Source organism: Nerophis ophidion, linkage group LG22, assembly GCF_033978795.1.
Source record: "Nerophis ophidion isolate RoL-2023_Sa linkage group LG22, RoL_Noph_v1.0, whole genome shotgun sequence".
Classification (NCBI taxonomy): Eukaryota; Metazoa; Chordata; class Actinopteri; order Syngnathiformes; family Syngnathidae; genus Nerophis; species Nerophis ophidion.
This window is the reverse complement of record NC_084632.1, coordinates 41,163,525-41,189,939: the sequence shown is the minus strand read 5'-3', so window position 1 is coordinate 41,189,939 and position 26,415 is coordinate 41,163,525. Positions and strand designations below refer to the sequence as shown.

The 26,415-nt window shown below is 39.8% G+C and overlaps 1 protein-coding gene across 7 annotated transcripts in view; it reads right to left on the bottom strand.

The window, feature by feature from the left end:
* Positions 1-26,415, bottom strand: part of sox2 (SRY-box transcription factor 2) — a 271,083-nt gene that overhangs the window by 125,116 nt on the left and 119,552 nt on the right. For all 7 annotated transcript variants that reach the window (XR_009803742.1, XM_061883853.1, XM_061883849.1 and 4 more), the window contains one exon: positions 20,519-20,605. Coding sequence is in view for 6 of the 7 variants with exons in the window: in XM_061883853.1 (XP_061739837.1) it covers positions 20,519-20,605 (87 nt within the window). In the remaining variant the exon portion in view is untranslated. The remainder of the gene's footprint in view (positions 1-20,518; positions 20,606-26,415) is intronic.

Sequence of the window (26,415 nt, the reverse complement as noted above, 5' to 3'; positions counted from 1 at the left end):
TGCGCACGGCCACTCTCCCACTGCGCCACGCCGTCCCTTGGGATGCAAAGGATTCTGGGTATTTGTTGTGTTGCGTTTATGTTGAGTTACTGTGAGGTAACTGGTCTTCTTTATTTTGTGAAACGGGTCAAAATGTAGAGGGCGCTAAAAGTAAAGCCATCGCGGCACGCCCTCAATGTTGTTGTCCGAGTGAAAATCGAAGAATGTTGACCACGGGTGATGTAGGGCAGAGACTCCGAGACCCGGAACCCCCCTGGGGGGGCCGGCGATTGTGCAGCTGAGCCACATCAGAGTGGCCAAAGAGCCGCAAGCGGCTCCGGAGCCGCGGGTTGCCGACCCCTACTCTATCATAACAATAAAAAAAGACTTGTAGAAATGATTGGAAAGTCAAGACAGCCATGATTATGTTCTTTACAAGTCTATGTCCACTTTTGAACTTTAAACATCATAACTGAAGGTGTTTCGGTAAATGTCACCCAACAACTGGTGTCCATTTTTCAGATAGTTTGTTGGGACTCACCCTCAGTAATGGGTCTTTTTCAACCTAGCCCTTCTCTGTCATCACCAAACAATTCTGGATGTGACATCTTGTAAATTAGGACAACCCCTTGTTTCCCCGCTCTCCGTTTTAATGTGCGAGCGGAGTTGTTGGTCAACAGTTGGGTTGGGGGGCGGCGGCGGCGGCGGCGGGGGGGGGGCTCAGGAGAGGGCGGGGGACCCCCGGAACAATGAGCGGTGCTGTTGTAAGCTGGAGTCGGTGGAGGGAGAGAGGGAGAGAGAGTCGGGCTGATGACGGAGTGAAAGAGGTTAGTGTCTATGCTGGGAATTGAGAGCAGAGAAGGGGGGGGGGGGGCGGGGGTGGGCTGTTCCTGTGTCTGTTGGCTTGTTAATGATGATTCAGTCCCATCAGCTCAGCAGCCTTCTATCAAAGAATCTATCAACAACATCCAGCATGGCCACGCCGTCACGACAACTGGAAAAATAAATAAGTAAAAGGTGGCTAATAAAATGGCTGAAAATCATTAAAATACAAGCAAAATGCTTCGAAAAGTTGAAAATTTAAGGACCGATGTCCCTTTGGGACAGAGAACCCTATTGAATTTCAAAGGTTTTATTATTATTATTATTATTATTATTATTATTAGGGACCGAATGTGCCTTTGGGACAGAGAACCCTATTGAATTTCAAAGGTTTTATTATTATTATTATTATTATTATTAGGGACCGAATGTCCCTTTGGGACAGAGAACCCTATTGAATGTCAAAGGTTTTATTATTATTATTATTATTATTATTAGGGACCGAATGTCCCTTTGGGACAGAGAACCCTATTGAATTTCAAAGGTTTTATTATTATTATTATTATTATTAGGGACCGAATGTCCCTTTGGGACAGAAGATCCTATTGTATTTCTAAGGTTTTATTATTCTTTATTATTCCGCCACCTCTTTGAGCTGTAATTTGACCCCCTTAACATGCTTCAAAACTCACCATATTTGACACAAACATCAGGACTGGTAAAAATTGCCTTGTAATATAAAAACAAACCCCAAAACTCAAATTTGCGCTCTAGCGCCCCCCAGGAACAAACACAGACAAAACTGCTTGTAACTTCCGCTAGGAATGTCGTAGAGACACGAAACAAAACCTCTATGTAGGTCTCACTTAGACCTAGATTTCCTACATTGACATCCTTCAACAAAAATCAACTGGAAGTTGGCAAAAACCCCTTCAAAACAAAAGTTTCCTAAAAAAATTTCATTTTTGACTCTTTGAGCTGTAATTTGACCCCCTTAAAATGCTTCAAAACTCACCAAACTGGACACACACATCAGGACTGGTGAAAATTGCGATCTAATAAATAAAACAAAAAAACTCAAAATTGCGCTCTAGGAATAAAACACAGACAAAACTGCTCTTGGGAAGAAAACACAGACAAAACTGCTTATAACTTCCGGTAGGAATGTCGTAGAGACATGAAACAAAAACATTTATGAAGGTCTCATTTAGACCTACATTTCATTCATTGACATCCTTCAGCAAAAAGCAACAGGAAGTTGGCAATTACCCCTTCAAAACAAAAGTTTTGTAAAACCTGTCACCTTTTTTCAAACATTATCTCCTCTGAGCGCGTTTGTTGTGTCGGCTTCAAACTTGCACAGGAGAGCGATTGAACCCTTCTGATTAAAAGTTGACAAAATAGTTTTTCTAACTACACCAATTTTGATTTTACGAGCCTTCAAATAACAGCTGCGCTGCTGCCGTCTCAAGATGGCCGCTTAAAAGCAGGAAGCACCAGCGTGACCACACAATGCAGAGAAGGTAGGTAATGTGCGGGTAAAAATATGTTGACTGGGTGAAAGAAGGACGCACCAGTTTGACACCAGGATACAGAGAAGGTAGGTAATGTGCAGGTAAAGATATGTTGTCCGGGTGATGGCAGGAAGCACCAGCATGTATGGGTGAAAGAAAGAAGCACCAGTGTGACCTCAGGATGCAGGGAAGGTAGGTAATGTGCAGGTAAAGTTATGTTGAATGGGTAAAGGCAGGAAACACCAGCAAAAGTCGGTCCCGTCCATCGCTGCTTGCAGCTTTAATTTTTTGTTGTTATTTATAATTAAGTTGTTACATGCGCAGTGGAAATATAGTGTCCATCCATCCATTCCTACCGCTTGTGTCAAAACGCGGACTTGGAGGCAGTTTACTGCGTGAATTGTTCTCCCGAGATGCGACATACTTGGACCAGACGTGGCGGGAAGGTAAATACATCATTTAATTAAAGCTACAAGCAGCGATGTACGGGACCGCTTGGGCTGCTGCCCCTGCGACCCAAGCCCAGATAAGCGGTAGAAGATGGATGGATGGATTATTACAGAGAGAAAAAGTTGTATACACATGTGTTATACATCAGTTTCATAGTAATAACAGTTGTAAAGTGGCTTGGGCATTTTATAAGGATGCCTTGGTGCCGCCATTTTGAGACTCTAATGCATTGTGAATGGAATGCAGTTGTTGTATTGACGTGGGAATAGCAAACTTCCTGTTGATTTTAGTCGTGGGTGGTCAGTGTATGAAACATAGGTCTCAGTGAGACCAACATTGAGGTTTTTGTTTCATGTGTGTATGACAGTCCTACAGTGAGTTACATGCAGTTTTGTCTGAGCAGGAAGCCGCCGTTTTGTGACAGCAGTAGCACAACAGCACCAGCGCGACGGTTCTTTGCGGGCTCATAAAATCCAAACCGGGGTAGTAATTAAAACTCGTTCATCAACTTTTAATCAGAAGGGTTCAATCTTTCTTCTGTGTTTATTTGAAGCCGGAACGACAAACGGCCTTAGAGGAGATAATGTTTGAAAAAAAGCGAAAATTTTTTAGCCAACTTTTGTATTGAAGGGGGAATTTGCAAACTCTCTGTTGGTTTTAGCCCGGGGGGTGTCAGTGTATGAAGTATAGGTCTAACTGAGACCTACATAGAGGTTTTTGTTGAATGTTTTTATGACATTCCGACTAGAAGTTAGAGACAATTTGGTCTGTGTTTTCTTCCAAGGGGGCACTAGAGCGAAATTTAGAGTTTTGGGGTTTGGTTTTTTGATTAGATATGTGTCCTGATGTGTGTGTCAAATTTGGTGAGCTTTGAAGCATGTTAAGGGGGTCAAATTACAGCTCAATAATAATAAAGAATAATAATAATAAAATGCTACAAATTCAATAGGGTCCTCTGTCCCAAAGGGACATCGGTCCCTAATTGTTACTATAAAACATGTAAACAAAAGGCGCGCAGAAGGCGGACACAAAAAACTTGGCTAAGGAACAAAACTTACACTTAACATAGACTATGGGCAGGAAACAAAAGACTCGCGAAACATGACATGAATAAACAAAAACTTGGTTGGAAAGGTATTGAACGAGCATGGAACTATGGCATGGAATGAGCATGGAACGAATGATGACGCCAAGCCGACTACCTGGCAACTACAGGCTTAAATAGTCATGTGATGATTGAAAACAGGTGCATGAGACAGGTGAAACTAATGGTCGTCACGGGGACGAAGCAAACAAGGATGCGTAAAAACAGGAACTAATGGAGTTTTAACCAAACAGAACATAACTAAACAAACATGATCACAAAACATGACAACTATATTACATCGAATTACTTCCTTGGAAATCATGCTCTAGCCTACTGAGATTAAAAATAAACTAATAAAAAGAAAATATGAATAATTAGAGAAAAGACCTATGCATATTTTGAAAAAATTGTTTAAATTATGTTGCATTTCTGTCAATTTAAAGAATAAATACAAAATAGTGCAAATATTATATTGGCATTCAACTATTCAAGTACATTATTCAAGTTGCACAGTATATATAGATACGTTTATATATGTATAGATGTATATATATGTATATATATATATATATATATGTATACATATATATATATATGTATACATATATATATATATATGTATACATATATATATATATATGTATACATACATATATTTATATATATATATATATATATATATATATATATATAAGTGTGTATACATACATACATATTAAAGCATGTCTCTAAATACATAAATATATATATATTAATTTTGGCCAAAGGGGGGGCATTTCAATTTCCTTATACACACTTATTTCATATGTTGACCTGACGGGGACCACTTTTAAAAACGACACACAGTCAATTGGAAAAATCCCCCCCATTTTGATGGATTTCACCACCAGGGGTGCAAATGAGACAATCTCTATTAGATGGAATGGTTTTCCGTATCGGGACCATTATTTATGTCCTAACTTGTTCACCGGTCCTCACATGGACGGAACTTTTCCTTGTTTGTATCTCAAGAAGGGTACAAATACATGAACACACACACCTTGTTCACCGGTCCTCACAACGACGGAACTTTTCCTTGTTGATGTCTAAAGAAGGGTAGCAATACAAGAACACACATACCTTGTTCACCGGTCCTCATAAGGACGGAACTTCTCCTTGTTGATATCTAAAGAAGGGTAGCAATATAAGAACACACACACCTTGTTCACCGATCCTCACAAGGACAGAACTTTTCCTTATTGGTGTCTCAAGAAGGGTACAAATACATGAACACACACACCTTGATCACCGGTCCTCATAAGAATGGAACTTTTCCTTGTTGATGTCTAAAGAAGAGTAGCAATACAAGAACACACACACCTTGTTCACCGGTCCTCAAAAGGACGGAACTTTTCCTTGTTGATGTCTAAAGAAGAGTAGCAATACAAGAACACACACACCTTGTTCACCGGTCCTCACAAGGACGAAACTTTTCCTTGTTGATGTCTAAAGAGGAGTAGCAATACAAGAACACACACACCTTGTTCACCGGTCCTCACAAAGACGGAACTTTTCCTTCTTGGTGTCTCAAGAAGGGTACAAGTACATGAACACACACACCTTGATCACCGGTCCTCACAAGGACGGAACTTTTCCTTCTTGGTGTCTCAAGAAGGGTACACATACATGAACACACACCTTGATCACCGGTCCTCACAAGGACGGAACTTTTCCTTGTTGATGTCTAAAGAAGGGTAGCAATACAAGAACACACACACCTTGTTCACTAGTCCTCAGAAGGACGGAACTTTTCCTTGTTGATGTCTAAAGAACGGTAGCAATACAAGAACACACACACCTTGTTCACCGATCCTCACAAGGACGGAACTTTTCCTTAGTGTCTCAAGAAGGGTACAAGTACATGAACACACACACCTTGATCACCGGTCCTCACAAGGACGGAACTTTTCCTTGTTGATGTCTCAAGAAGGGTACAAGTACATGAACACACACACCTTGATCACCGGTCCTCACAAGGACGGAACTTTTCCTTGTTGATGTCTAAAGAACGGTAGCAATACAAGAACACACACACCTTGTTCACCGATCCTCACAAGGACGGAACTTTTCCTTCTTAGTGTCTCAAGAAGGGTACAAGTACATGAACACACACACCTTGATCACCGGTCCTCACAAGGACGGAACTTTTCCTTGTTGATGTCTAAAGAGGAGTAGCAATACAAGAACACACACACCTTGTTCACCGGCCCTCACAAGGACGGAACTTTTCCTTGTTGATGTCTCAAGAAGGGTACAAGTACATGAACACACACACTTTGATCACCGGTCCTCACAAGGACGGAACTTTTCTTTGTTGATGTCTCAATAAGGGTACAGGTACATGAACACACACACCTTGATCACCGGTCCTCACAAGGACGAAACTTTTCCTTGTTGATGTCTAAAGAGGAGTAGCAATACAAGAACACACACACCTTGTTCACCGATCCTCACAAGGACGGAACTTTTCCTTCTTGGTGTCTCAAGAAGGGTACAAATACATGAACACACACACCTTGATCACCGGTCCTCATAAGGACGGAACTTTTCCTTGTTGATCTCTAAAGAAGAGTAGCAATAGAAGAACACACACAGCTTGTTCACCGGTCCTCACAAGGACAGAACTTTTCCTTGTTGATGTCTAAAGAGGAGTAGCAATACAAGAACACACACACCTTGTTCAGCGATCCTCACAAGGACGGAACTTTTCCTTCTTAGTGTCTCAAGAAGGGTACAAGTACATGAACACACACACCTTGATCACCGGTCCTCACAAGGACAGAACTTTTCCTTGTTGATGTCTAAAGAGGAGTAGCAATACAAGAACACACACACCTTGTTCACTGGTCCTCACAAGGACGGAACTTTTCCTTCTTGGTGTCTCAAGAAGGGTACAAATACATGAACACACACACCTTGATCACCGGTCCTCATAAGGACGGAACTTTTCCTTGTTGATCTCTAAAGAAGAGTAGCAATACAAGAACACACACACCTTGTTCACCGGTCCTCACAAGGACGGAACTTTTCCTTCTTAGTGTCTCAAGAAGGGTACAAGTACATGAACACACACATCTTGATCACCGGTCCTCACAAGGACGGAACTTTTCCTTGTTGATGTCCAAAGAAGGGTAGCAATACAAGAACACACACACTTTGTTCACCGGTCCTCACAAGGACGAAACTTTTCCTTGTTGATGTCTAAAGAGGAGTAGCAATACAAGAACACACACACCTTGTTCACCGGTCCTCACAAGGACAGAACTTTTCCTTGTTGATGTCTCAATAAGGGTACAAGTACATGAACACACACACCTTGATCACCGGTCCTCATAAGGACGGAGCTTTTCCTTCTTAGTGTCTAAAGAAGAGTAGCAATACAAGAACACACACACCTTGTTCACCGGTCCTCACAAGGACGGAACTTTTCCTTGTTGATGTCTAAAGAACGGTAGCAATACAAGAACACACACACCTTGTTCACCGATCCTCACAAGGACGGAACTTTTCCTTCTTAGTGTCTCAAGAAGGGTACAAGTACATGAACACACACACCTTGTTCACCGGTCCTCACAAGGACGGAACTTTTCCTTGTTGATGTCTAAAGAAGGGTAGCAATACAAGAACACACACACCTTGTTCACTAGTCCTCACAAGGACGGAACTTTTCCTTGTTGATGTCTCAAGAAGGGTACAAGTACATGAACACACACACCTTGATCACCGGTCCTCACAAGGACGGAACTTTTCCTTGTTGATGTCTCAAGAAGGGTACAAGTACATGAACACACACACCTTGATCACCGGTCCTCACAAGGACGGAACTTTTCCTTGTTGATGTCTAAAGAACGGTAGCAATACAAGAACACACACACCTTGTTCACCGATCCTCACAAGGACGGAACTTTTCCTTCTTAGTGTCTCAAGAAGGGTACAAGTACATGAACACACACACCTTGATCACCGGTCCTCACAAGGACGGAACTTTTCCTTGTTGATGTTTAAAGAAGGGTAGCAATACAAGAACACACACACCTTGTTCACCGATCCTTACAAGGACGGAACTTTTCCTTCTTAGTGTCTCAAGAAGTGTACAAGTACATGAACACACACACCTTGATCACCGGTCCTCACAAGGACGGAACTTTTCCTTGTTGATGTTTAAAGAAGGGTAGCAATACAAGAACACACACACCTTGTTCACCGGTCCTCACAAAGACGGAACTTTTCCTTGTTGGTGTCTCAAGAAGGGTACAAGTACATGAACAAACACACCTTGATCACCGGTCCTCACAAGGACGGAACTTTTCCTTCTTGGTGTCTCAAGAAGGGTACACATACATGAACACACACCTTGATCACCGGTCCTCATAAGGACGGAACTTTTCCTTGTTGATGTCTAAAGAACGGTAGCAATACAAGAACACACACACCTTGTTCACCGGTCCTCACAAAGACGGAACTTTTCCTTGTTGGTGTCTCAAGAAGGGTACAAATACATGAACACACACACCTTGTTCACCGGTCCTCACAAGGACGAAACTTTCCCTTGTTAATGTCTAAAGAGGAGTAGCAATACAAGAACACACACACCTTGTTCACCGGTCCTCACAAAGACGGAACTTTTCCTTGTTGATGTCTCAAGAAGGGTACAAATACATGAACACACACACACACACACACACACACAAACCTCCGCAGGCCTGCTGAGGAGGGGCAATCACCACCACAGCCACCAAATTTGCGGACAACAAAAGAGCAGCAGAGCATGCAGTACTTTCACTTGTAGCTGCTCCCATGCAGTCACCTGTTGCCTCACGCTGCTGGCAGCTGCTCCACATTTCCCTTCGCAAACACCTTCTAAGATGATATGAGTCGCATATGAGCATCTACGCCTTCGTATACCGACATTTTTGGGAGAGATGCTGTAATTTTTACCCCGTGAAGCTCCTTTAATGGAGCTGCATTGTGTTCTTTGCATCAGCAGCCAAGCGTTTGACCTTGTTCCAATACTAAAGAGATGCTAAAGAGACCAATTAGAGTTACTTTTATACTCCGATTATTGACATGTTGTTTTAGGCCGGGGACATCAAAGTGTTTTTCATTGAGAGCCATAATATTATTATTTATAATATGTATTATTCATACATTATTCACATCCAATAGACTTTGTCTAAGTCGAAGTCTAATATATGTGAATAATGTATGAATTAGCCTCTGGATTTCATTATTATTTTGTAAATTGTTTTCATTTACAACATTTTACAGTAGTGTTACAGTGATTATTGTTTTTTTTACGACATTTTACGGAAAAATTGGAAAAAAAGTACCATTGTTTTGGGGCAAGGTGGGGGGAGTGGGTTCAATCAATCAATCAATCAATCAATCAATGTTTATTTATATAGCCCTATATCACGAGTGTCTCAAAGGGCTGCTCAAGCCACAACGACATCCTTGGTTCAGATCCTACATCAGGGCAAGGAAAAACTCACAACCCAGTGGGATGTCAATGTGAATGACTATGAGAAACCTTGGAGAGGACCGCAGATGTGAGATTGCAATGGACATCGAGTGGGTCTAGCATGATATTGTGAAAGTCCAGTCCATAGTGGATCTAACATTATAGTGAGAGAGTCCAGTCCATAGTGAATATAACATAATAGTGTGAGAGTCTAGTCCATGGTGGATCTAACATAATAGTGAGAGTCCAGTTCATAGTGGACCTAACATAATAGTGAGAGTCCAGTTCATAGTGGACCTAACATAATAGTGAGAGTAGAGTCCATAGTGGATCTACCATAATAGTGTGAGAGTCCAGTCCATAGTGGATCTAACATAATAGTGTGAGAGTAAAGTCCGTAGTGGATCTAACATAATTGTGTGAGAGTCCAGTCCATAGTGGATCTAACATAATAGTGAGAGTCCAGTCCATAGTGGATCTAAAATATTATTGTGAGAGTCCGGTCCATAGTGGTTCTAAGATAATAGTGTGAGAGTCCAGTCCATAATGGATCTAAAATAATGGTGAAAGTCCAGTCCATAGTGAATCTAACATAATAGTGAGAGTCCAGTCCATAGTGGATCTAACATAATAGTGAGAGTCCAGTCCATAGTGGATCTAACATATTGTTGTGAGAGTCCGGTCCATAGTGGTTCTAAGATAATAGTGTGAGAGTCCAGTCCATAATAGATCTAACATAATAGTGAGAATCCAGTCCATAGTGGATCTAATATAATAGTGTGAGAGTCCAGTCCATAGTGGATCAAACATAATAGTGAGAGTCCAGTCCATAGTGGATCTAACATAATAGTGTGAGAGTCCAGTCCATAGTGGATCTAACATAATAGAGAGAGTCCAGTCCATAGTGGATCTAACTTAATAGTGAGAGTCCAGTCCATAGTGAGGCCAGCAGGAGACCATCCCGAGCGGAGACGGGTCAGCAGCGCATAGATGTCCCCAACCAATGCACAGGCAAGCGGTCCACCCCGGGTCCCGACTCTGGACAGCCAGCACTTCATCCATGGCCACCGGACCAGTAACCCCCCCCTCCTTCCACAAGAGAGAGGGGGCCAGATGTGACCCTCTGGGCCTTGAGTTCGACACCTGTGTGTTAGGCTTAAATTACGCAGGTGTTTGAATTTTAACTTTTTTAACATTAATAAAACAGAAAGGAATGTACTAAAAAGTCAGTCCATAGTTTTGCGAGTGATTTAAATAAAATTGATTGTCATTTTTAGTAATTTGTTGGGTGTTTTTCTGTAAACTCGCGTATTTTAATTTAGACAAAAACATGTTTTGGAGAGTATGATGATTATATGTAATATTTGTTGTAACATTGGATACTATAAAGTTATGCAATTTCAAGCAGTACACATTTTTTTCGGTGAAAAAAAAAAAAAAAAAAATTACATTTAGTGAGAAAATATGACATACTTTATCGACACATATCATTTCCAGGTGTTTGCAGGCCAGATGTGTTTTAAGGCTGAAATTACGCAGGTTTTTGAATTCTAACATTTTTCGCAATAGAAAGTCAGTCTATAGTTTTGCCAGTCATTTTAAATATAATGATCTCATCTGATTTATTACTGGCAAAGTTATTTTTAAATGCCGGTTTCAGATCAGAGTAACCACAGACCAGGACTGCAACAGGCCTCATATTGTTGTTAGCGGGCTCTTCTCACAAATCCTCCTCTACACAACACCCCCCCAGGGGCCTGGGCCCCCCAGCCCCCAAACCCTGGCACTTTCTCCTGACCTATATGCTAATCTCGTGAAGAAGCAAAAATAGGATTACGCTATCAGATGGTGCACAAAAACCAGACTTTATTTGGTCAATATGTGTGTTTTACATGCTGACTCACAATAGTAGAGGAGAGTTTCGGAAAACTGAGGACCTTTACATCACTATTTATTTATATCTATCTGGAAGAAAATAGCCCTTTTTGTCATGTCTTTGTGATCATGTTTTGTTTTTTGGACACTCAGTTCCTGTTTTTGCATTTACTTGTTTGTTTTGTTACCATGACTACCCATTAGTTTTCACCTGTCCTCATGTCTCGCACCTGTTTTCACTGATCATGTCACTGCTATTCAAGCCGGTCTGTTTCTGTTCTTCATCCTGGCAACATCACCATCTATTACCTCTACTCACGTCATGCCATGTTACCTCCACTCTGCTTCATGACATGTTTCACAGTTCCATGCCAAGTAAGTTTTTGTTTATTGTTCATAGTTTCTGTCTTTGTGCAAGTTTTGGTTCATTAGTCAAGTTTGTCCTCCGCCATTGTGCACGCCTTTTGTTTGCTTTTTGTAGTTAGTGTTAAAATAAAAAATGCCTTTACCTTCACGCCGTGTCCATTCCATTCGCTTTGCATCTCAGGAAAACAATCCACGCCCAAGTCCAAGTCTTGACACTTTTATACATAATGTTTTTTTATTATGTTTAATTTGCTACAAAAATACACATTTATTTGTAAATCCACAACAAATGACTGCAGGCTAATAATTGCATTACTTGGTAATGTTTACTGTGAAATATCCTGACAGCAATTTACTGTATCTGCCAATTAGTTTAATGACACTTACAACTGAATGCCGTAAGTTTGCAGTTAATTGCAATAAAATGTACAAATTGCTTGTAACTTCACAAGTGCAATTGTTTTGTTAATTACCCTCTCGGCTTAGCAACCTACAGTAATTACTTTTAATTTTACATACATAAGTATGAGAGAGTTTCGGAAAACTGAGGACCCTTCCTTCACTATTTATTCATAACTTTCTGGAAGAAAATTGCCCTTTTATACATAATACAAGTGTCCACTGTGATGGATGCTGGCCTGGTGTTCTTTTTATTATGTTTAATTTGCTTCAAAAATACACATTTATTTGTAAATTCACGGCAAATGACTGCATTACTTGGTACTGTTTACTGTGAAATATCCTCACAACAATTCACTGTATCTGCCAATTAGTTTAATGACACTTACAACCGAATGCCGTAAGTTTGCAGATAATTGCAATAAAATGTACAAATTGCTTGTAACTTCACAAGTGTAATTGTTTTGTTAATTACCCTCTCGGCTTAGCAACCTACAGTAATTACTTTTAATTTTACATACATAAGTATGAGAGAGTTTCGGAAAACTGAGGACCCTTCCTTCACTATTTATTCATAACTTTCTGGAAGAAAATTGCCCTTTACTTGGTACTGTTTACTGTAAAATATCCTCACAACAATTTAATGTACCTGCCAATTAGTTTAATGACACAACCGAATGCCGTAAGTTTGCAGTTAATTGCAATAAAATGTACAAATTGCTTGTAACTTCACAAGTGTAATTGTTTTGTTAATTACCCTCTCGGCTTAACAACCTACAGTAATTTGTTTGAATTTTTTTCAACACTTAAACTCTGCATGGACTATGACAATATAATTAATTTAATCCATCCATCCATTTCCTACCGCTTATTCCCTTTCGGGGTCGCGGGGGGCGCTGGCGCCTATCTCAGCTACAATCGGGCGGAAGGCAGGGTACACCCTGGACAAGTCGCCACCTCATCGCAGGGCCAACACAGATAGACAGACAACATTCACACTCACATTCACACACTAGGGCCAATTTAGTGTTGCCAATCAACCTATCCCCAGGTGCATGTCTTTGGAAGTGGGAGGAAGCCGGAGTACCCGGAGGGAACCCACGCATTCACGGGGAGAACATGCAAACTCCACACAGAAAGATCCCGAGCCTGGATTTGAACCCAGGACTGCAGGAACTTCGTATTGTGAGGCAGACGCACTAACCCCTCTGCCACCGTGAATTAATTTAATGTTAAAGTAAATTTTAATTACAATGTTTAACTGTAAAAATTGTTACATTTTGGGATATCCTGGTAATTCTGTACACTGTAGCCATTACCGAGAGCATCGAACTAAATTGTAGTTTTTTGATTGATTGATTGATTGATTGATTGATTGGTTGAGACTTTTATTAGTAGATTGCACAGTTCAGTACATATTCAGTACAATTGACCACTAAATGGTAACACCCGAATAAGTTTTTCAACTTGTTTAAGTCGGGGTCCAGGTGAATCAATTCTAGGCACCACATTTTCAGGAAACTAAGGACCAGGGGCTGGACTTCTGCATTCTTTATTATTATTATTATTATTATTATTATTATTTTGGAACCAGCATTCTCTTTCATGCACATTTTGGTTGCTTTTGGTGTAATTCTTTACACATTTCTGGGGGGGAAAAAAAACCTTACGGAAATTAAACACTGTCTGTGTTTGGATTCATGGTCCAAATGAGTCTATACCGGTTTCAAACTCAAGGCCCTTGGGCCAGATCTGACCCGCCACATAGTTGAAAATGTCGATAAAGTAATTTATCTTTCTGATTAAATGTATTTGTTTTGGGTTTTTTTTTTAACCATATTTAAGAAAAAAATGTTGTACGGTATTCCGGTATTAGTATAGTACCGTGATACTGGTGAATAATTTTCGGTACTATACCGCCTCTAAAAATTACCATATGTTTTTATGTATATTATGTTTAAAAACTCTGGAAATATGTCCCTGGACAGATGATGACTTTGAATAGAACCAATGTGTTATCGTGTCACGACTTGGTATCGGATTGATGCCCAAATTTGTGGTATCGTCCAAAACTAATGTAAAGCATCCAAACAACAGAAGAATAAGTGATTATTATTTTTTTAACAGAAGTGTAGATAACTCATCTTAAAAGAAAAAGTAAGCAGATATTAAGAGTAAATGGACAAGTAGATTAATAATCCCTGATATCGGTTGTGAGTCATGCCAAATAAGATAAAAATGAGACCCATTACCTCCCTGCTTGGCACTCAGCATCAAGGGTTGGAATTGGGGGTTAAATCACCAAAAATGATTCCCGGGCGCGGCACCGCCGCTGCTCACTGCTCCCCTCACCTCCCAGGGGCTGAACAAGGGGATGGGTCAAATGCAGAGGACACATTTCACCACACCTAGTGTGTTTGTGACAATCATTGGTACTTTAACTTAACTTAACTTAACTTAACTTAACCTGGGGGGGTTGCCCACATATGCGGTCCTCTCCAAGGTTTCTCATAGTCATCATTGTCACTGTCACCCACGTCCCACTGGGGTGAGTTTTTCCTTGCCCTTATGTGGGCTCTACCGAGGATGTCGTTGTGGTTTGTACAGCCCTTTGAGACACTTGTGATTTAGGGCTATATAAATAAACATTGATTGATTAGTCTTTAACGTCTTTAATGTCCTCTGTGTTCTTTGATGTTTGATGTTTCCCTCTTACACACATGGAAGAGGGATGTGTACCATGGCTATGAGTTGTTGTTTTTTCCCTTGGCCTCAGTCTGCACCTCCTCTCCAGGGCCCAGGCTAAGACCGATTTTTTTTATTTTGTTTTAATCTTCTATTCCCCCTCCTTTGTTTACCTGTATCTCATCTTTTTTCTAAGGGGCGCTGGAAGCCGGCAGACCCGTCAGCGATCCTGTTCTGTCTCCCTGTAATGTTTGTCGAAACTTGAATGGGATTGTGCTGAAAATTTTAATTTTCCTGACGGAATAAATAAAGTACTATCTAATCTATTCTAATCTATCTAATTAACTTAACTAAAGGCTGCTATAACTGCAATGTGACCCTCAAAGAGAATGAGTTTGACACCCGGGCTCGGGTTTTTATTATCAATCAATCAATCAATCAATGTTTACTTATATAGCCCTAAATCACTAGTGTCTCAAAGGGCTGCACAAACCACCACGACATCCTCGGTAGGCCCACACAAGGGCAAGGAAAACTCACACCCAGTGGGACATCGGTGACAATAATGATTATGAGAACCTTAGAGAGGAGGAAAGCAATGGATGTCGAGCGGGTCTAACATGATACTGTGAAAGTTCAATCCACAATGGATCCAACACAGTCGCGAGAGTCCAGTCCAAAGCGGGTCCAACTCAGCAGCGAGAGTCCCGTTCACAGCGGAGCCAGCAGGAAACCATCCCAAGCGGAGGCGGCTCAGCAGCGCAGAGATGTCGAGGCGGATCAGCAGCGCAGAGATGTCCCCAGCCGATACACAGGCAAGCAGTACATGGCCACCGGATCGGACCGGACCCCCTCCACAGGGGAGAGTGGGACATAGAAGAAAAAGAAAAGAAACAGCAGATCAACTGGTCTAAAAAGGGATTCTATTTAAAGGCTAGAGTATACAAATGAGTTTTAAGGTGAGACTTAAATGCTTCTACTGATATATATATATATATATATATATATATATATATATATATATATATATTAAAATGCTGCAAAAATTTACAAGTATTTCCAAAGTTTTGAGTTGAACTTGGCCTGGTGTCCTTCCCAGACCACCAGTTGAGTAGCCCTGGCCTAAACCCCCCCTAATGGCTTTTCGCCACGTATACACAAAGTAGAAAATAGCCAAAAAAACACGCCCTTATGGCATTGCCAGAAAGAATGTAAATACATTAGTTTTATTTATTTTTTTATTTTTTTAAGGAGAGTATGACAAAAATGTAGCGGTTCACCGTGGCCCGGTCCGGAGTCGCGATTGGCCGTGAACCACGCATGCCGTTAACGACGGAGCTTTATAAAGCTGTCAGCGTTCAATGAGCCGAGATGATAAACGGAACTTGCCGCTGACGTGATGGTTGGCGGGGGCGAGGGGCGCGCAAGGGGGGGGGGGGCCCTGGAGCCACCTAGAACACACAGGCCTGACGGCATGCTGGCGTGTCAGTGTGTGGTCCTATTCACTGGGGCCGTGTGTGTGTGTGTGTGTGTGTGTGTGTGTGTTGTGCAGGTGCAGGGAAAAGAAGCAGGCAGTGCTGTCTCTCCCTTTCTCTTCCACATTCGCACCGTTCTTGCAACAGTGAAGATGGCCGACAGTTCCCGCAAGGTTGCAAGTTGTGCGACGCGGACGCATAATCGGTGTTAGGTCAGCAAAAAGATTCTCTGTGAATAAAGTAGAGCGGTGGTTCCCTAAGCACCGGTTCCGGGGACTGGAACCGGTCCGTAAGACCAGCAAAAGATTCTCTGTGAATAATGTAGAGCAATGGTTTCTCAAACACCGGTCCGGGCACCGGCACCAGTCCGTAACACTAGCAAAATAATCTCTGTGAATAATGTAGAGCAATGGTTCCCCACGCACCGGTCCGGGGACCTGCATCGGTCCGTAACACCAGCAAAAGGTTCTCTGTGAATAATGTCGAGCGGCGGTTCCCGACCACTGATCCGGGCACCGGTCCGGATCACCAGCAAAATATTCTCTGTGTATAGTGTCGAGCAGCGGTCCCTGAGGTCCGTAACACTAGCAAAGTATTCTCTGTGAATAATGTAGAGTAGTGGTCCTCAAGCACCGGTACGGGCACCGGCACCAGTCTGTAACACCAGCAAAAGATTCTCTATGAATAATGTAGAGCAGTGGTCCCCAAGCACCGGTCTGGGCACCAGTCTGGGCACCGGCACCAGTCCGTAACACCAGCAAAAGATTCTCTATGAATAATGTAGAGCAGTGGTCCCCAAGCACCGGTCTGGGCACCAGTCTGGGCACCGGCACCAGTCCGTAACACCAGCAAAAGATTCTCTATGAATAATGTAGAGCAGTGGTCCCCAAGCACCGGTCTGGGCACCAGTCTGGGCACCGGCACCAGTCCGTAACACCAGCAAAAGATTCTCTGTGAATAATGTCGAGTGGCGGTCCCCGACCACTGATCCAGGCACCAGCATCGGTCTGTAACACCAGCAAAAGATTCTCTGTGAATAATGTTGAGCAGCGGTCCTCAAGCACCGGTACGGGCATCGGCACCAGCCCGTAACACCAGCAAAATATTCTCTATGAATAATGTAGAGCAGTGGTCCCCAAGCACCGGTCCGGGCACCAGTCTGGGCACCGGCACCAGTCCGTAACACCAGCAAAAGATTCTCTGTGAATAATGTCAAGCAGCGGTCCCCAACCACTGATCCAGGCACCAGCATCGGTCCGTAACACCAGCAAAAGATTCTCTGTGAATAATGTCGAGCGGCGGTCCCCGACCGCTGGTCCAGACACCAGCATCGGTCTGTAACACCAGCAAAATATTCTCTGTGAATAATGTTGAGCAGCGGTCCTCAAGCACCGGTAAGGGCATCGGCACCAGTCCGTAACACCAGCAAAAGACTCTCTATGAATAATGTAGAGCAGTGGTTCCCCAAGCACCAGTCCGGGGACCGGCACCAGTCCGTAACACCAGCAAAAGACTCTCTATGAATAATGTAGAGCAGTGGTTCCCCAAGCACCAGTCCGGGGACCGGCACCGGTCCGTAAAGCCAGCAAAAGATTATCTGTGAATAATGTCGAGCAGTGGTCCCCGACCACCGGTCCTAGAACCGGAACAGGTCCGTAACACCAGCAACAGATTAACTTGGGAAAACATATTCTAAGTAACAAAGACTTAGTTTAGAGTTATTTGGACACTAGGGGAACATATTCTAAGTAACAAAGTGCTGATTTAGAGTTATTTGGACACTAGAAACATATTCTAAATAACGCGGACTTAGTTTAGAGTTATTTTGACTCTAGGGGGAACATGTTTTAAGTAACAAAGACTTAATTTTGAGTTATTTGGACACTAAGAACATGTTATTTGTAACAAAGACTTAATTTAAAAGTTATTTGGACACTAGGGGAACATATTCTAGGTAACAAAGACTTAGTTTAGAGTTGTTTGGACATTAGGGGAATATACTCTAAGTAACAAAGACTTAATCTAGACTTATTTGGACACTAGGGGAACATATTTTAAGTAACTAAGACTTAATTTAGAGTTATTTGGACACTAGTGGAACATATTCTAAATAACAAAGACTTAGTTTAGAGTTATTTGGACACTAGGGTAACATATTTTAAGTAACAAATACTTAATTCATAGTTATTTGGACACTAGGGGAACTTATTTTAAGCAACAAATACTTAATTTAGAGTTATTTGGACACTAGGGGAACATATTCCATGTAACAAAGACTTAATTTAGAGTTATTTGGACACTAGGAACATATTCTAAGTAACAACGACTTAATTTAGAGTTATTTGGACACTTGGAACATATTCTAAGTAACAAAGACTTAATTTAGAGTTATTTGGACACTAGGGGAACATATTCTAAGTAACAAAGAGTTAATTTAGAGTTATTTGGACACTAGGAGGACATATTCCATCCAACGAAGACTTAATTTAGAGTTATTTGGACATTAGGGGAACATATTCTAAGTAACAAAGACTTAGTTTAGAGTTATTTGGACACTAGGGGAACACATTCTAAGTAACAAAGAGTTAATTTAGAGTTATTTGGACACTAGGAGGACATATTCCATCCAACGAAGACTTAATTTTGAGTTATTTGGACATTAGGGGAACATATTCTAAGTAACAAAGACTTAGTTTAGAGTTATTTGGACACTAGGGGAACATATTCTAAGTAACAAAGAGTTAATTTAGAGTTATTTGGACACTAGGAGGACATATTCCATCCAACGAAGACTTAATTTAGAGTTATTTGGACACTAGGGGAACATATTCTAAGTAACAAAGACTTCATTTAGAGTTATTTGGACACTAGGGGAACATATTTTAAGTAACAAAGAGTACATTTAGAGTTATTCAGACACTAGGGGAACACATTCTAAGTAACAAAGAGTTATTTAGAGTTATTTGGACCCTAGGGGAACATATTCTAAGTAACAAAGAGTTGATTTAGAGTTTTTTGGACATTAGGGGAACATATTCTAAGTAACAAAGACTTAGTTTATAGTTATTTGGACACTAGGGGAACACATTCTAAGTAACAAAGAGTTGATTTAGAGTTATTTGGACACTAGGAACGTATTCTAAATAACAAAGACTTAGTTTAGAGTTATTTGGACACTAGGGGAACATATTCTAAGTAGCAAAGACTTAATTTAGAGTTATTTGGAAACTAGGGGAACATTTTCTAGGTAACAAAGACTTAATCTAGAATTATTTGGACTCTAGGGGAACATATTCTAAGTAACAACGACTTAATTTAGAGTTATTTGGACACTAGGGGAACATATTCTAAGTAACAAAGACTAAGTTTAGAGTTATTTGGACACTAGGAGAACATATGTTAAGTAACAAAGACTTATTTTAGAGTTATTTGGACACTAGGGGAACATATTTTAAGTAACAAAGACTTAATTTTGAGTTATTTGGAATTCAGGTCGTCTTATTGCTGGTTTAAGAGCAGAGGAGCATGTTCGGCGGCGCACAATCACTGAGTACTTACAAGCAGACATAGTGTCATGACAGACATGGGAGAACGGACGCATTTTAGTGTTAAAACTACAGATAAAGTAAAGTTATGTCAGCAAACTATTTAGCAGTCTTTGTTTATTTATTTATTATTAAAAGACAAGTTGTCTAGTATGTTCACTATTTTATTTAAGGACTTAACAGCAATAATAAATCTTTAATATTCCCTAAGAATTTTTGTTAAAATAAAGCCAATAATGCACCTTTTCCTGGTCCCCTTTATTTACAAAATTACCGAAAAGTACTAAAAAAAAATGTTGTACCTGTACCAAAATACTGGTATGGCTACAACACTAGTTGCATATTATTATTGTGGTGAAGCGGCCAGGTGAGTTAAAGTCCCACATAGTCCTGTTACATGAGTATTTAGCAATAATAGATGTATTTATGCATGGAAAATTGGACCAAAAAGATAACATTAGCGTACCTAGAATGGAAATAGAAATCCACATTACTCATTTTTCATGCACTTATTTGTTATATTTATCCGCCACACGTGAGAAATAACACCTACACGGTGCAAAAAAAAAAAGGTTGGGCACCCCTGATGTAGAGAATTAAATAATATGTGATTACTCTCCTGATTTATTAACAATTGAGAGCAACAATAAAGTTCATGGAGGTTTACAATTATAATTTTCAAAATAAAAGCCCTTTTGAAAGCGATCCAGAAGCGAGCCTGAATAACCACACACCATGTTATCTTGTGTAACATCTGGGTTTTTTTTTTTGTTTTGTTTTTTCCATCCCCAGGCAAAAAAAAAAGGCAGAGGCGCGCTTACCACCTGTTGCAGTCCAAATATCCTCCGGCGCCAAAGCCACGCTCAGAACGCGAGCACCGGAAGTGGTGGTCAGACCCGGGTGGGGAGCTGGAGGGACACAAAAACCAACCTTTACCTCCCTCCGCTTCATGTTCGCCGAAAAATAAAGTTATCGGCATTAGTTTAGCATATCGATATAGTGACTTTAATAAGGAAGGAATGAATCAAACCTAAACCGTGGTGCGTTCAGGCACCCTCCGGAGCATTGGAAGACAAAATGTTATTGTTTGTTATAAAGGTAGTTTTCATGTTTTCCAACCCGAAAATACTTTATGCGGATATAGGAGGATAAACAACTAGGAGGAAGTGACGTGAATTATATTTATATAGCGCTTTTTCTCTAGTGACTCAAAGCGCTTTACATAGTGAAACCCAAAATCTAATTTTTTACATTTTAACGAGTGTGGGTGGCACTGAGAGCAGGTGGGTAAAGTGTCTTGCCCAAGGACACAACGGCAGTGACTAGGATGGCGGAAGCGGGGATCGAACCTGCTACCCTCAAGTTGCTGGCACGGCCGCTCAACCAACCGAGCTACACCGCCGAGTAAATCAAACCCAAACAGTGGTGCATTCAAGCACCCTCGGAGCATTGGAGGACAAAATGTTATCGTTTGTTGTAAAGGTTGTTTTCATTTTTTCCAACCCGAAAATATTTTATGCGGATACAGGAAGATAAACAACTAGGAGGAAGTAAATCACACCTAAACAGTGGTGCATTCAGGTACCCTCGCAGCATTAGGAGACAACTTGTTATCGTTTGTTACAAGGGTCTATAAAAGTTGTTTTCATGTTTTCCAACCTGAAAACATTTTTAATGCATATTTAGGAAGATAAACAACATGTTCGCCAAATTATAAAGTTATAGGCATTAGTTTAGCCTAGCGATATAGTGACTTTAATAAGGAAGGAATAAATCAAACCTAAACAGTGGTGCATTCAAGCACCCTCCGGAGCATTGCAGGACAAAATGTTATCGTTTGTTGTAAAGGTTGTTTTCATTTTTTCCAACCCGAAAATATTTTATGCGGATATAAGAAGATAAACAACTCGGAGGAAGTAAATTAAACCCAAACAGTGGTGCATTCAGGCACCCTCGGAGCATTAGGAGACAACACGTTATCGTTTGTTACAAGGGTCTATAAAAGTTGTTTTCATGTTTTCCAACCTGAAAACATTTTTAATGCATATTTAGGAAGATAAACAACATGTTCGCCGAATGATAAAGTTATGGACATTATCGATATAGTGACTTTACTGAGAAGGAAGTAAATCAAACCTAAACAGTGGTGCATTCAAGCACCCTCCGGAGCATTGGAAGACAAAATGTTTTTGTTTGTTTTAAAGGGTTGTTTTCATTTTTTCCAACCTTAAAATATTTCATGTGGATATAGGAAGATAAACAACTAGGAGGAAGTAAATCAAACCCAAACCGTGGTGCATTCAGGCACCCCTCGGAGCATTAGGAGACAACACGTTATCGTTTGTTACAAGGGTCTATAAAAGTTGTTTTCATGTTTTCTAACCTGAAAACATTGTATGCACCTATAGGAAGATAAACAACTAGGAGGAAGTAAATCAAACCCGAACACTGGTGCATTCAGGTACCCTCAGAGCATTAGGAGACAAAATGTTAATTTTTGTTATAAGGGTCTATAAAGGTTTTTTTTTATATTATTTCCAACCCGAAAATATTTTATGCACATATAGGAGGATAAACACGATGTTCGCCGAATAATAAAGTTATGGACATTAGTTTAAACTATCGACATAGTGACTTTACTGAGAAGGAAGTAAATCAAACCTAAACAGTGGTGTATTCAGGTACCCTCGGAGCATTAGGAGACAAAACGTTATCGTTTGTTACAAGGGTCTATAAAAGTTGTTTTCATGTTTTCCAACCTGAAAACATTTTTAATGCATATTTAGGAAGATAAACAACATGTTCATCCAATAATAAAGTTATGGACATTAGTTTACTTTATTGATATAGTGACTTTAATAAGGAGGGAATAAATCAAACCTAAACAGCGGTGCATTCAGGTACCCTCGGAGCTTTACAAGGCAAAACATTACCGTTTGTTATAATGGTCTACAAAAGTTGTTTTATATATTTTCCAACCTGAATATATTTTATGCTGATTTTGGAAGATAAACAACATGTTCGCCGATTGATAAAATTGTGGACATTAGTTTAAACTATCGATATAGTGACTTTACTAAGGAGGAAGTAAATCAAACCTAAACAGTGGTGCATTCAGGCACCCTCGGAGCATTAGGAGACAAAACATTATCGTTTGTTACAAGGGTCTATAAAAGTTGTTTTATGTATTTTCCAACCTGAAAATATTTTATGCGCATTTAGAGAGATAAACAACATATTCGCCGAGTAATAAAGTTATGGGCATTAGTTTAGTTTATAGACATAGTGACTTTACTAAAGCGGACGTAAATCAAACCTAAATAGTGGTGCATTCAGGTACCCTCGGAACATTAGAAGACAAAATGTTATCGTTTTGTTATAAGAGTCTGTAAAGGTTGTTTTCCAACCTAAAAACATGTTTAATGCGTGTTTAGGAAGATAATCAACATGTTCGCCGAATGATAAAGTTATGGGCATAATTTTAGTTTATCGATATAGTGACTTTACTACGGAGGAATAAATCAATTAAATAGTGGTGCATTCAGGCACCCTCCGGAGCATTGGAAGACAAAATGTTATCGTTTGTTACAAGGGTCTATAAAAGTTGTTTTCATGTTTTCCAACCTAAAAACATTTTTAATACGTATTTGGGAAGATAAACAACATGTTCGCCGAATAATAAAGTTATGGGCATTAATTTAGTTTATCGATATAGTGACTTTTTCTACGGAGGAATAAATCAATTAAACAGTGGTGCATTCAGGTACCCTTGGAGCATTACAAGACAAACGTTATCATTTGGTACAAGGGTCTATAAAAGTTGTTTTCATGTTTTCCAACCTAAAAACATTTTTAATACGTATTTGGGAAGATAAACAACATGTTCGCCGAATAATAAAGTTATGGGCATTAATTTAGTTTATCGATATAGTGACTTTTTCTACGGAGGAATAAATCAATTAAACAGTGGTGCATTCAGGTACCCTTGGAGCATTACAAGACAAACGTTATCATTTGGTACAAGGGTCTATAAAAGTTGTTTTCATGTTTTCCAACCTAAAAACATTTTTAATGCGTATTTGGGAAGATAAACAACATGTTCACCAAATGATAAAGTAATGGACATTAATTTAGTTTATCGATATAGTGACTTTACTACGGAAGAAGAAATCAAATTTAAATAGTGGTGCATTCAGGCAACATGTTCACCCAATAATAAAGTTATGGGCATTATTTTAGTTTATCGATATAGTGACTTTACTACGGAGGAATAAAAAAAAAAAAATAGTGGTGCATTCAGGCACCCTCGGAGCATTACAAGACAAAACGTTATTATTTTGTTAGAAGGGTCTGTAAAAGTTGTTTTCATGTTTTCCAACCTAAAAACATTTTGAATGTGTATTTAGAAAGATAATCAACAAGTTCGCCGAATGATAAAGTTATGGACATTATTTAAGTTTATCGATACAGTGACTTTTTCTACGGAGGAATAAATCCATTTTAAATAGTGGTGCATTCAGGTACCCTCAAAGCATTACAAGACAGACGTTATCATTTGTTATGAGAGTCTGTAAAGGTTGTTTTTTTGTTTTTTTCCAACCTAAAAACATTTTTAATGCGTATTTAGAAAGATAATCAACATGTTCACCCAATAATAAAGTTATGGACATTATTTTAGTTTATTGATATAGTGACTTTTTCTACGGAGGAATAAATCAATTTTAAACAGTGGTGCATTCAGGCACCCTCGGAGAATTAGGAGACAAACCGTTATCGTTTTGTTAGAAGGGTCTATAAAAGTTGTTTTCATGTTTTCCAACCTAAAAACATTTTTAATGCGTATTTAGGAAGATAATCAACATGTTCACCAAATGATAAAGTAATGGGCATTAATTTAGTTTATCGATATAGTGACTTTACTACGGAAGAAGAAATCAAATTTAAATAGTGGTGCATTCAGGCAGCCTTGGAGCATTGTAAGACAAACGTTATCATTTGTTATAAGAGTCTGTAAAAGTTGTTTTCATGTTTTCCAACCTAAAAACATTTTTAATGCGTATTTAGAAAGATAATCAACATGTTCTCCGAATGATAAAGTTATGGACATTATTTTAGTTGATCGATATAGTGACTTTACTATGGAGGAATAAATCAATTAAACAGTGGTGCGTTCAGGCACCCTCCGGAGCATTGGAAGACAAAATGTTATCGTTTGTTACAAGGGTCTATAAAAGTTGTTTTCATGTTTTCCAACCTAAAAACATTTTTAATACGTATTTGGGAAGATAAACAACATGTTCACCGAATAATAAAGTTATGGACATTATTTTAGTTTATCGATATAGTGACTTTACTACGGAGGAATAAATCCATTTTAAATAGTGGTGCATTCAGGTACCCTCAGAGCATTACAAGACAGACGTTATCATTTGTTATAAGAGTCTGTAAAGGTTTTTTTTTTGTTTTTTTTTTCCAACCTAAAAACATTTTGAATGCATATTTAGAAAGATAATCAACATGTTCTCCGAATGATAAAGTTATGGACATTATTTTAGTTTATCGATATAGTGACTTTTTCTACGGAGGAATAAATCAATTTTAAATAGTGGTGCATTCAGGCACCCTCGGAGCATTAGGAGACAAAACGTTTTCGTTTTGTTAGAAGGGTCTATAAAAGTTGTTTTCATGTTTTCCAACCTAAAAACATTTTTAATGCGTATTTGGGAAGATAAACAACATGTTCACAAAATAATAAAGTTATGGACATTATTTTATTTTATCGATATAGTGACTTTACTACGGAAGAAGAAATCAAATTTAAACAGTGGTGCATTCAGGTACCCTCGGATCATTGTAAGACAAATGTTATCATTTGTTATAAGAGTCTGTAAAGCTTGTTTTCATGTATTCCAACCTAAAAACATTTTTAATGCGTATTTAGGAAGATAAACAACATGTTCACCCAATAATAAAGTTATGGGCATTAATTTAGTTTATCGATATAGTGACTGGCCCTGCGATGAGGTGGCGACTTGTCCAGGGTGTACCCTGCCTTCCGCCCGATTGTAGCTGAGATTGGCGCCAGCGCCCCCCGCGACCCCGAAAGGGAATAAGCGGTAGAAAATGGATGGATGGATGGATATAGTGACTTTACTACGGAGGAATAAAAAAAAATAAATAGTGGTGCAACATTCACACTCACTATCTATCTGTGTTGGCCCTGCGATGAGGTGGCGACTTGTCCAGGGTGTACCCCGCCTTCCGCCCGATTGTAGCTGAGATAGGCGCCAGCGCCCCCCGCGACCCCAAAAGGGAATAAGCGGTAGAAAATGGATGGATGGAAATAGTGGTGCATTCAGGCACCCTCGGAGCATTACAAGACAAAACATTATTGTTTTGTTCGAAGGGTCTGTAAAAGTTGTTTTCATGTTTTCCAACCTAAAAACATTTTTAATGCGTATTTAGGAAGATAAACAACATGTTCACCCAATAAAGTTATGGGCATTATTTTAGTTTATCGATTTACTGACTTTTTCTACGGAGGAATTAATCAATTAGTGGTGCATTCAGGTACCCTTGGAGCATTACAAGACAAACGTTATCATTTGTTATAAGAGTCTGTAAAGGTTGTTTTTTTTTTTTTTTCCCCCAACCTAAAAACATTTTGAATGCGTATTTAGAAAGATAATCAACAAGTTCGCCGAATAATAAAGTTATG